The 13,161-nt window shown below is 32.1% G+C and overlaps 3 protein-coding genes across 3 annotated transcripts; all 3 read right to left on the bottom strand.

Moving 5' to 3' along the window:
- Positions 1-8,789: 8,789 nt before the first annotated feature.
- On the bottom strand, positions 8,790-9,146 carry LOC147802525 (uncharacterized). The gene has a single exon (XM_087152751.1). It carries the CDS (start codon positions 9,144-9,146, stop codon positions 8,790-8,792), a length of 357 nt encoding a protein of 118 aa, XP_087008877.1.
- A 47-nt stretch (positions 9,147-9,193) lies between these two features.
- On the bottom strand, positions 9,194-10,840 carry LOC147802524 (uncharacterized). The gene is made up of 2 exons (XM_087152750.1): positions 10,724-10,840; positions 9,194-10,396 (listed from the first exon to the last, which is right to left on the bottom strand). Exons 1-2 carry the CDS (start codon positions 10,838-10,840, stop codon positions 9,194-9,196), a joined length of 1,320 nt encoding a protein of 439 aa, XP_087008876.1.
- A 23-nt stretch (positions 10,841-10,863) lies between these two features.
- Positions 10,864-12,144, bottom strand: LOC147802523 (uncharacterized). Its single transcript, XM_087152749.1, has one exon. It carries the CDS (start codon positions 12,142-12,144, stop codon positions 10,864-10,866), a length of 1,281 nt encoding a protein of 426 aa, XP_087008875.1.
- Positions 12,145-13,161: the final 1,017 nt, after the last annotated feature.

The raw sequence follows: 13,161 nt of genomic DNA, 5'->3' as shown, positions 1-13,161 counted from the left end.
GAGTTTGAGAAATAGAGTGATTGAATAAAAGTATTTTAGCTCGATTCTAATGGTATAAAAAGGATTATAATATTTCATTTTAATGAAATAAAAGAATTCTGAGATATTTTTTAATTTAATAAGAATATTTAAGTGTTGTGAGTTTATGTTCGTTTGGTGTTGTTAATGACTCAAATGTTTTAGGATAGTTCAAAATAGGGCAGTGACTTTTTTAAAATTGGAAGTTAGATTGTTTCACAATTAATACTACACCTTTTTATAATAATTCCTTTAGTTCAAACAGAAAAGCTTTTCGAATTGTTTTGGGATAGCTCAAAATAGGGAGAGGACTTTTTTAAAATTGGAAGTAATTTTTTTTCACAATTAATACTGCACCTTTTTATAACAATTCATTTAACTCAAACAGAAAGCTTTTTTACTTGTTTTGGGATAGCTCAAAATAGGAGATGACTTTTTTAAAATTGGAAGTTAGTTTGCTTCACAATTAATACTACACCTTTTTGTAATAATTCCTTTAACTCAAACCGAAAAGCTTTTTTAATTGGTTTGGGATAGCTCAAAATAAGGAGGAGATTTTTTTTTTTAAAATTGGAAATTAGTTTGTTTCACAATTAATACTACACTTTTTTATAATATTTCCTTTAGTTCAAACAGAAAAGCTTTTTAAATTGCTTTGGGAAAGCTCAAAATAGGGAAGTGACTCTTTTTGAAATTGGAAGTTATTTTTTTTCACAATGAATACTACACTTTCTTATAACAATTCATTGAACTCAAATAGAAAGCTTTTTTGAAATTGGAAGTTTTGCTTCACAATTAATACTACACCTTTTTTAATAATTCCTTTAGCTCAAACAGAAAAGCTTTTTTATTTGTTTTGGGATAGCTCAAAATATGGAGGGGATTTTTTTTTAAAATTGGAAATTAGTTTGTTTCACAATTAATACTGCACCTCACAATTAATGCACCAATTAATACTCACAATTAATACTGCAATTAATACTGCACCTCATCGCTATTTTCCTTTAGTTCAAACAGAAAAGATTTTTGAATTGCTTTGGGAATGCTCAAAACAGGGAGGTGACTTTTTTTAAAATTGGAAGTTAGTTTGTTTCAAAATTATTACTACACCTTTTTATAATAATTTCTTTAATTCAAAAAAAAGCCTTCTTAAAATTTATAAATTCATGTAATTGGAAAAATAATTGTTCTTAGCATTTTATTTATCATTGTTCCGCTTGTGATGTAAATTAAAACATTAATTAAGAAAAAACGAGTTCAATTATTATTCGAATATACTGTAATAAATGAAGAATTTGAAACTACACTATTATAATATTTATACGAACATGCATAAAAATTACTTTTAAAGATGAGTTAGAGCTTTCAATTGCACAAAAATTATCTATCAACTTTTTCTGGACCATTTCCTTTTTGTGCATCACTAGAATATACAATATAAAATGTTCAAGAAAATGTTCAATTTGGGAAAACGCTTAAAATGTGTGTGTATTTTTTTAACATCAAAACATCACTTTTGTTGCATTATAACATAATTCGGATAATATAATTTTTTTTAACTCTAGAAATTATGTATGTAAGGACTCTTAATGTATCTAATATTATACTTTTCGAACTTTTTTTTTAAATCGCTATTTTTACACAGAAAAAATACCAACATTTTTTATTGAAATTAAATTTATATCTATCCTAAATAATTGCAAAGTAATGTTGTATCCTTCCTTTTAAAGAGATAACTGGTGGAAAAGGTAAGCATATTGGTTATTTCATTTTTAAGAAGCATGAGGTTTTTTGTCTAGAAAACAGTGGTGTTGAGCATGCAGTCAAACCAATATTTTATCCGAAAAGAATTTTGATCTTTTAATTCAAACCAACTCAGAGCCGGATTATACCTTTCGTAGGCCCTAGGCATAGCCGTTTTTGGGCCCTCCCTTCCTTTCCCCACTCCTCCCCTCTTTTCAAAATATATGCTAAAATTTTCTTGCATATTTTTTTTTTACATTTTTATTAATATGGATTTTAATTTACGAATTTGTTTATTGAACTTTATCTTCAATACCGAAATACTGCCGATATTGCAGTTGATATCGATAATACCATTATGATTAGTTCAATCGATAACTATGTAAACACTTCACGTCAACAATACAACAACAAACCAGCAAAGAAAACAGTGAAATTGATAGTGAGATTAATTACAAGAAATATTTATACAGTAGAGAACCAATTATCTGGGATGCTCGGGACCATCGCTATCCCGGATGTCTGAATTTTCCAGTTTTCTGGATCGACCAAAAAGTGTCATTAATCGATGTTTAATCGAACCCGAATTACAAGGTAATTACACAAAAATTTGTCAGAATCTGAGATTAAACTAAAAGCGCAAAATTTGGTGAAAATTTATTCATCCGATTTAGAGAAAAACTTTTTAGATGAATTTTTACTATTTTCAAATTTATATGAACATAAATCTGCACAAGAAATGTTGAAGGCTCAAATTAAAGATAAACTTGTGAATACTTTTCCTAACGTTCACATTGCATTATAAATATATTTGTCGATTCTTGGATCAAATGCAGAAGGAGAAAGATCTTTCTCCAGATTAAAATTGATAAAAAATTATTTGCGTTCAACAATGAATCAAGATCGTTTGGCATCGCTCGCACTTATGTCTATTGAATACGACATTTTGCGTAGCTTGGAATTCGACAGCATAATACAAGATTTCGTTGAATCCAAAAATCGCGAAAAAGTAATATATTAGATCATAAGATTCTGCAAAATAATTTATTACTGAAAAATATTATATTTTTATTTGCATCTTCATAATTTTGTGCAAAATACACTTGTTGTTTTTAAAGCTAAATTATTTATGTCAACAAATTTTTTTCTCCCAAGTTTTTCGTAGGCCCCTGAATTTCGTAGGCCCTAAGGCACGTGCCTAGTGTGCCTATAGGTTAATCCGGCCCTGAACCAACTTAATATGTAGTAGCATAATAGGCTAAATATTTTTTTTACAAATGACATATTCTTTTATACAAACAAATTTCGGATTATCACTTGAATACTACCATATTACGTTATTCTCAAACAAAATTAAGAATACAAATAGTTGTAAGTAAATCCAGTTGAATGAAACGTTTTAGTTCAAATCCTCATTCTTATGTCCTCTCCTCAACACAACTTACTTCAGTTAAGATGATAAAATATATTGAATCTGACACAACAAAAAATACAAATAAATGTATAAAGAAAACAAATGCATGCTTTTTTTTCAAAACGGAGAAGAATAAAGGTATATTTTTAGCTTTTTTTGTATTTTTAACAGTTAATTGGTTTTTAATAGGTTTAATAAATATAAACACATAGACGTCATAATAATGGAATATTAATTTATTTGAAATTATCTAACTATTATTTATCTCTTTGTTGTTGCTTTGTTCATGCAGTACTTTAAGACAGGAATTATCAAACTACTGCATGCTGGGTTACCGATACACTGTTAGGATTTTAGTTCTGAAATCATGATAAAATAAAAGGCAGTAGTCTGTTCATCCGTTTAACCGTAAAGTTTATTGTAAAGAAAATTTCTTACCTTTACGGTTTTGAAACGGTTTACAATTAGCATGGTTATAAAACCATGATAGCAAAGCTATGCGGTTTCTGAAACATATACAACTAGCATGGTCTCCAAACCGTAAAAACGAAATTTTACTGGGCATAAGAGCTAGGATTTTAGTTAGGCAATGAACATTGGAGAGCGTAGGATTCCATGCATCTGGAAGTCCTTCATGTGTTGAAGGAAATTGAAATACTGTGCTGTCAATGTTGAGACTCGAACCCCGGTTTTGTCAGTCATGAGACTGACAGATTAGACCTCTATACTACAATATGCAAGTAGTTGCCAGGAGCTAAGTGTCTTAATCAGCTGAGCTTAGATGGTGAGATAAAATTCTGGTTGTTTAACCATATTAGGCGAAAGTAGTTATAAATGCCCGGTGGCTAAGCGGTAGTGCTTCGCGCTCTTGTGGCGCAGGTCCTGGGTTCGATCCTCGGGCCAAGCAAGGTTGACTCAGCCTTTCATCCCTTCTGTGGGTCGATAAATGAGTACCAAGCATGCTTGGGAAATAAACACTGGGGGTTCCGCGTTCGGCTGTCCACCTGATTGGAACATCTGCTCCTGCACCTTAGAGCTCAAGGTCAAGAAAACTGAGATGGGCACAGTAGGCCATGGCCCTCTATGGGCTGTCATGCCACTGAGTTTAGTTTAGCTATAAACGATTTTTCTCTAATTTAACAGTTTGATTACCATCTTATTTATGGTTATTTAACTATTTTGTTTGAATAAGGAAAAACAATAAAATAAATTTTTATTTAACCATTAATACTACAACTACTGTAAGCACAACTTTAGCGTACTACTACTGTAAGCATAGCAAACATTACATTTTAACATAAGGTACAAGATAGTGATTAGGAAGAAATACAATAGTGTACATAAAGAAATTAAACATTTTTATTATATTTTATTGTGTAAGAGCTTTTGTTACAAAACATATTAATATTTTCTTGTATTGTAACTTCTAAATAATTTTATTAGAAGTTACAAAATGGGTACTTTTACGTCATTGAACTTCTCTCATTAATAAGTTCCCAAACGTAATTTCAAAACTGCATTATATTGCTAGAATAGGCTAGCTAGTGGGTAAATTAGTAAAAATATTTTCATCTCTTTCCATTAGAGAGGCAAGATCATCTAGAGAATTATAAAATCACTTAAAACAACAGCTGCTAAAACTGGTAAAAAGAAGCAGTTTCTCTTGAATTTCTAATTATGATTGCATAATCCGTAAAATCACTTTTTACCATAAGAAGATATAGCGTAATATCTTCAGTAATATTTATTTAATTTGAGTGATTCAGTGGTTCCACGATAATTATTATTGTAAAAATTACGATGTATCAGATTTTCTTATTCCTTAACATATTCTAGTAAAAATACGGGTTTTACGTTAAAAATTGCCGGCACACTGAGTGCCGGTACTTTTAACCATAAATTGATCCTAAATTTTTGACTCTGTAGGAATGTATGACCAGAAATGTTAACGAAATGTTTGGGTTCTTCCCTAATATGGACTTCCTGTCAGTGCTTGACTTCTTGTTCATACACCATCAAATTGATATTTTTGTTTATCAAAATTGGATAATTTTAAGTTCAGTTTGTTCTCTAAAAATATTGTCTGAAATTGCACTAAAAAAAATAAGCTTTTCTTTGCGTAAATTAATGATTTAGCGACTAACATTGAAAGCTCACCAATTCCTAAAATTACGATAGAACAGTTACATTTGACTCTGTTTGAATGCAATTTTTGACGATAATTGTAAGGAAATCCAAAATTAACTTATAATTACGATAATTTAAACAATTAAAATTCCCAATACCTATGTTAACGAAGAAGTAGAAAATTATACCAAATTTACGCCCCTAACGGCGTGGCATGTCATTTCCTGCCATACGCTTTTATGCATTTCTCAACATTTATGATATCCTCTACGGCTCCTTTGCGTTAAACTCACTATAGCATTAAAAATTCGCTGTAGAAACTCATAGGATAGTTAATTTACAACTTTCAAAGATTTTTAAATTTTTAAATATATTTTATTCTAAAATTTTGTACTGGTTATTAACATGCATATTTATCTCATTTTCATAATTTTTAATAACCAATCTTCAAATTTTTTTTTTATTAATTACAATGCTCATACTTGGAGGAAAAAAACTCATATTTCGTTAAATAACATAAATATTTATATTTAATCAAAAAAAAATATTTTCATGAGTGTGAGTTTTTTGATGAACAACATTTACTTTTGCTTTATTTTATTTTCCCCATTAAAAGTGAAAGTTAAGAGAAAAAAAAGCATTTATTCAAGTCGACAGAGACTTAATTCTCGGCGCCATTTTAACCAAAAAAACAATATAATGATAATGAGAATATTTTTATCGCTTAAAACTTACAATTCCTGTGGAATTTGACTCTAGGGAGTGCTGACGAATTATTTTAAATTGAAACAATCATAAGCTTAATTTTTCAATTAAATCCCAGTGCGACGCTTAGAATTCAAATAAACTAAACTGAATAAATGAATTCCACGAAAAGAGATAAAAAAAACGTATTAACCAAACTCTGTCACTTTTACAAAATTAACGTTTTCGAAAAGATTCGGGGAGATATGGCGCAGGCATTGCACATAAAAAACGGAAATAACAATAATAAAACAAATGATTTAGTTTCAAAGCATTTTAATTAACATTTTGCGACAAAAATACTCTCTTTTGGTGTTGGGTTTCGTATAATGGTATCCCAGTGTGCGTAAATTGGTTTTTTTTAAACTTTCTGTTCTGTTATTCATTCTATTCAACGGTTTCTTTCTGCGACCAATTTTTTTGTACTTTGCCAGGATCTGGGAATGACATGAGGTAAGGTTATTGATTATGAAGCCGACTTCATTTTATAAGGTTAACTTTTCTTTGTGATTTAGTTTTCAAAAGGCGCTGGTCTCCTGCGTTTGACAGAATCTAAAAGAGAATTTTTTTAAACTCACAAGAGAATAGTTATCTAGGGGTAATATTATACATTCGTCCTTTATTGCTTCGTGCGGCCTTTTCACACTTATTCACTAATAGTAATATTTTTAGATAAAGTAGAGAGTTTTGAGATTTTTAAAAAGCAAAACAATTAAAAGTTTTTTCTTTCTTCTTAAATCTTAGTGTAACTTGAGGATTTAAGCAACAGATAAAAATTGCAAAGGATCATGATTTGAAATATTATACTACAGGGTATAAAATGCAAAAGAAAATATAAATATTATTTTCTTTTTTAAATTTGGAATATTAAAAGTACTTCATTTGACTTTAAATTTACATTTTAAAAGCACGTTTCCTCACGGTTATTCTACTTATGTTTTATACAATTAATGAATTTTAACATGAAAAATTCATAGAATATCTATTTTTAAGACATGATTTTAAGACTAATTATTTAATTTGTTTATAATTCATAAAAAATTATCTTTACCTTCCCTATTTTCTAAATTAATACTTTTTGCTTGTTTTTTTTTTTTGTTATTCTAACTTGAAGTTCACATTTCTAACAGCTAAAATATATTAGATATATTATAGATATAATAGATATAATATATACTAGGGGGCTCCGCCCCCTGCTCGCTACGCTCGCCAACCCCCAGAACTGCTTCGCAGTTCCATTGCATATTGCTTCGCAATCTTATAAAAACATTTTAACAAATTTAAATTTTAAAATAAAAATACCAGATATTGAAATCAATTACTTAATGAAATTTATACACTTCTCTGCCCCCTTCACAATTTGATTCTCTTTTCTTCATGTAGCTGAGAAATTTGGAGCTGTAGCAGAGAATATATCTCAATAAGATCACCAAATGTACCATTGCCAATTTTATTTAGAAATTTAATACAATCCCATTAACTTTGCAAGGTTCGCATGTTTTGGGTAAGCGTCATTTTTATGAGGATTTGTTTATTGTCATTGCGAAAAATAAAATCACCGGAAATTGAATTATGTCAAAAATAAATGGCAGTAGTGTCCCTGAACTTTTGAAATGTATTCTTTGTATCAAAATTTGTTGTCCACACGTAACACCAGTTAAAACTATGCAAACTAAACTGTTCCGATGAAAATTTTTGACACAATGGCGTTTTCTTTCAATATAAGTTTGTGAGGAGGTAAGTCACTCACAGAAAGACTATTTAAAAATTCAGAGGGATAAAGCGTTTGCTCGTGATCATTGTCTGTAACCACCAGATCATAGCTGATGTATAGTCTCTCTTCATCGAGCATCAATCTTTTAAAAGTTTGGATTTGATTTCTTCGCAATCTTCATTCATCGGAGGCAATATTGCTCGATTTGTTATCAGAAGTTTGAGCAATTTCTGGAATATAACGGTAAATTTCATCAATGATGGCTTTAAGATGACCAGAGGTATCATTGTCAATTTTGTGAAGAAATTCAGTAAATTTATGTTCACTTGGCAAGGCTCAAGTGTTTTGGGTGAGTATCATTTTAATGATTTGAGTCCATTTTGAATAAAATGTGTTATACCTAATTGTTAAATTTAAATGTATGGCTGTTAGCATTACCCGAGAAATACCGCGAGGAGGTCGCCACTCATTTCTCATGGGGAGTTTTGATTCTGGAAGGTCCCCTTGCCTACTTCCGATGGGTATTAAACATAAAACAAAATAGTTTTGTTCACAAAAGTTCTTTATAAACTATATTTTCTGTAAAGACTCTCTGATCATTTTTTAAATGTCCTTGCTCATCTGTATCAGCAATAAAAAACTTTAAGCCATTAAATGATCGCGCTCGACTGGCAGCCACATACAACTGTCCATGTGCAAAAACTGGTTGCGGTAAGTAAATACCAACCTTATTAATTGATTGTCCTTGTGATTTGTTTATTGTCATAGCAAAAGCAAGAATCACCGGAAATTGAATTCTGTTTAAAATAAATGGTAGTAGTGTTCCAGAGCTTCTCAAATTTATTCTTGGAATCAAAATTCGCTGTCCAGATGAAGCACCTGTTAAAACTTCGCAATCTAAACAGTTCCGGTGCAACCTTTTGACGCGCATTCTCGTACCATTAATAAGTGCCTTTGAAGTGTTAAGGTTACGTATCAGTAAAACAATGACATTTTCTTTCAATGTGAGTTTGTGAGGAGGTAAGCCACTCACTGAAAGGCTATATAAAATTCAGTGGGATGGAGAGTCTGTTCATGTTCGTTGTCAGTAACCACTGAGTCACAACTGATGTAAGTTCGTTCTTCACCTGGCATCATTCTTAAAACTTGGTGATTAATCTCCTCGCAATCTTCATTCTTCGGAGCCAATATTGCTCGATTTGTTATCTCAGGAGTTTGAACAATTTCCGGAATATTACCGTAAATTTCATCAATGATAGAAGCAGAGCTGATCAGAAAGTTTGGTATCTCAATAAGATCATCAGGGGTACCATTGCCAATTTCCTTAAGAAATTTAATAAATTCACGTTCACTTGGCAAGGCTCGCATGTTTTGAGTTAGCGTCATTTTTATGATTTGAGACCAAAATGGCCAGGATTTCACACAGCTCTCAACTATTCCTGCGCGACCAGAGTGGGGTACAACTGGCAAAGTTTGCTGAAAATCTCCACAGTTTTTCCACCAAATAACTTTTCTTTGTCACCATTGGAGGCGATATCTCGAAGTAATCTGTCAATTACTTGTATGGCATAGACCGGACACATGGAAACTTCATCAATAATTATTAAAGATGATTGGAGGAGCCTTATAGCATGTCTGCTGTTCGCTGTGATGCCAGATACAGAATTTTCTAAAAGTGGGGTGGGCAATTTAAGAACATTATGGAGAGTTCTTCCTCCTTCAAGCAAACTGGCAGTTATACCACTAAAGACACATGAAATGCAATCATGCTGCATTGACCGCAATTTACTTAAAATGGCTTTTTGAACAAATGTTTTCCCACATCCAGCGTGTGCAGTTAAGCAAAACACTTTCTCATTTGATTCTTTATCTTCATCACATAGCACAGTTTTTAATACTGTATCAATGACGAAACGTTGCTCTTCATTTGCTGCTTTGTACATTTCTTCAAATAAACTATCTTGTTTAAGTAGATCAAATAGATTATCATCATTGTCGTATTGTAAATTGAGTGGAATGGGCAATCCAAGTGACTCACATGATGTATTGTGAGTAATTAGAATTTCTTCTATTTCTAACAGACACATGTTGAATGAATTCACCTCATTATTAGATTTAAGGAAATCTTCACACAGAAAAGTTTTAAAGTCATTCCAAAGTGCAAGAGCATTAGGTGGAACATTGATGCCACAAATAAAGCCAAACAGTTGCCTCAATTGTTTTGGATGTTGAAAATCCTTAGCCTCGGTTAAGCATTCACGCCATTCCTCGTCATTTGATGCAATTCCACGGGAATAAGCTGCTTCAAAAAAAGTTGGAAAAACAACTCCATCATACAGCCTTAAATCTTCAAAGGATTTAGGTCCTCGTTCATGCAGTAAAAGGAGACGCAAATGAAATAGCTCAACATTCTTTGGGTTAACTGTGTATAAACGTGTGATGGTTTTATCAGCTCCCCGCAGTCTTGTTTTCCCCTTTTTTTGTTGATCTTGCCAGGTATAATGTTGTGGAATCTCAACATACAACAAATTATTAGCAGCAGGTTCTTGTTGGTTCAGAGTAAAGAATGCCTCTAGCTTTGTAACTTTTGGTGATGAAGCTACATGTTCTTCATTGCCTTCTCGAAAGTACACTGTCTACTGGAAAGGTAAATGGCATTCAAGTCGTATAATACTATGTGATTGATAATGCATTTCATATTCAAAAATACGTCATGCAGCTTCAGTTGATCCCACATACCTTCCATTGAGAAAGGAGTCAATTTCATCATAGACTACCACTCCTTCACTTTTCTTGGAAAATTGCAATGTGGCACAATCATAACCTTTATAAACATATTTATAAATATACTTTATACTTTGAACAGTTGAACAAACTTCGAGATTAATGTGTCAGTCAAATTTGGCCAATAAGTATGGATTGTAAGGAACAATAAATCTGTTGTCTACAGTGTGGCCTCGTACCTCAACAGTTCGACTATCATCTCGCCGCTTGTAAAGTGCATACCCATTGATATTATCATTTGTTGCTTCATTAAAGTCTTTTGGAAAGTTTTTTTGCACTTTCCCTTCTCCATGCATACAGAATGAGGATTAAGTACACCTCATGGACCATGAGTCATGTAATTCCCAACTTTTTCATAAAGTTTAGGATGAGTATTTTTGTCTGGAATTTCAGCAGAAACAAATTTGTCAATATCAGCCACACTTCTGATTTTATCATGGTCATCAAGAGTTAATAACATGTGGGCATGTGGCAGACCACGTTTTTGAAATTCGATTGTGTATATCAAAGCAGCAATGTTACCAAACACTTGTTTTTTTACTATGCAGGCCAGAAGTTCTTTCAACTTACAATGAAATACATGCACAACAATATCTGGTCGATAATGAGAGGATTTCCGTGGCGCTAAGTTTTCACTGATCTCTGGCCAACGTGGATTGGATGTCATTGTTAAGAATAGAGAAGGTTTCCCAAACCTTTGAACAATGGACATTGCATCTAAATAGTATTGATGCATATTACGGGGAGAACCAATGAAAGAAGAGGGAAGAATGACTTGACGCCCAACTCTCAAATTGTTTTCAGCTGCACGCTGGTGTATGTAATCAGCTACATTTAAATACATATCTGCACGCAAATTACTTTGATTGTGCCTTATAAAATTTAAGCGTGTGCCTTCAATTCGAACATACATATCCACAACCCACTGAAGATACAGTTTTTGTGAACGATGCAATAAACTGAAAGTTTCTCTATTGGAAAGACGATAGGCAGCATACTGTCTCATTGTTGTTTTGTTTCGTTGATTATTTGTAACAGTGTGCGAAATATTAATATGCCATCCAGGATCACCATGGGGAAACAGTAGTGGATAAGCCAATGGGTCTAACGATGAGTCTAAAACAGAAACTGTGCGAATGCCACCTGACTTTGACATCACCACCAGGTTTCGTTCCCCAGGAGGTACTCCATCTACGCATCTAAAGATTGCTGCAACATCTGTACTTGTGGCATCATTGTACCGTCGTTGATCAGACAACGCGTTGACAGTGATGTGCATGCATATTTCCTTTTCATTTCCATCACTGGAATTCCTACAGAGATCACCCATTGTTTGAAAAGATTGGACAAATGAATTCACTCTGTTCAGATATACAGCTATTTCATGCATAATGTTCGCATCACATTTGACATTAGCTTGTTCACGCATTCTGTGTTCAACTGCTGTATCTACATCATAAAAGTAATTCTGAGCGTACTTTGGCTGACAACCTTCACTTGGTATAAGTGAACCAACACGATGGTAAAACGTGTCATGGATTTTAAAATGATACATTCCACCGGTTACACTTTCATCTAAGTGTGTCTCAGAACTTATCATGGCAAATGCAAAATTATAGGAGCGAATATTGTCCAAATAATTTTACACCTAAATAATTTTACACCTTTATTAATTTAATTAAAAGTTTCTTTGCAGTATGGTCTAAAGATGTTACACCAGTAATCAAATTCTCAAAATATTGTGACAATAAAGGAAGATCAACCTTGCCTTTCTGACAGCAAATGCCATATTCATTGCTACTTCCTGTCTTCTCTAGCATAAAATGCTTAGCATGACAAAAGTTACAAATAAAAGTCATAGATCCAATAGTAAAGGGGTCACAATCGTCATGAACAGTCAATGCAGATTTGTAAAAATCTCGAATTTGTAGAGGTGGCGATTCCCTTCGGCGAGAAATGCTTTCCCGTTTAGAATTCAGCCATTCATTTCTCTGACGTCTGCCAGAGATATTTCGACGCCTGATAGCAGGCATTTTATTTAGGCAGCAGGCACTAAATAAATAAAAATAGAACTAAATAACTTAGATATCGTTTTAAACCTCAAATCAAAATAATTGTTTGTAGAAAGTTTGTTTTGGTTTGAATATTCGCACGTTTGTTTTGGTTTGAATATTCGCACGATGCCATTGCCATTCTATTGTAACGAAGCAAAAAATTTATCATGAAACTAAAAATTTATCAAAGGAACTAAAGGTATTGAATTCTTTTTTTAAGAAATTCAGTTCCGTTTTTTTTTATCCACTCTTATTTTTGTTTATCAATCTATTAATACAGAAATGCTTTAAATCAAACGATGCTTACGGAAACAATGCTTATGCGAACCACCCGAAAAAGATTTGCTGAATTCTCATTGGTTAAAACTAAATTATTAATTTTATTAATTAATTAAAGGGAATTTTCATAATTTAAGACCTTATTGCACATCTACATAACAATACCTTTAAAACGACACCTTATTTGTTTAATTCTGTAGCGTAGTTTGGGAGTTTTTAGCGAGACAAAATATTGCTAGCCTATTAATATATAGATATATATGTATATTCACTAAATATATTAG

The sequence above is a fragment of the Parasteatoda tepidariorum genome, chromosome 10 (assembly GCF_982258835.1).
Source record: "Parasteatoda tepidariorum strain Cologne lab strain chromosome 10, Ptep-v5.0, whole genome shotgun sequence".
Classification (NCBI taxonomy): Eukaryota; Metazoa; Arthropoda; class Arachnida; order Araneae; family Theridiidae; genus Parasteatoda; species Parasteatoda tepidariorum.
The sequence above is the reverse complement of the archived record's forward strand: the minus strand, read 5'-3'. Positions and strand labels throughout refer to the sequence as shown.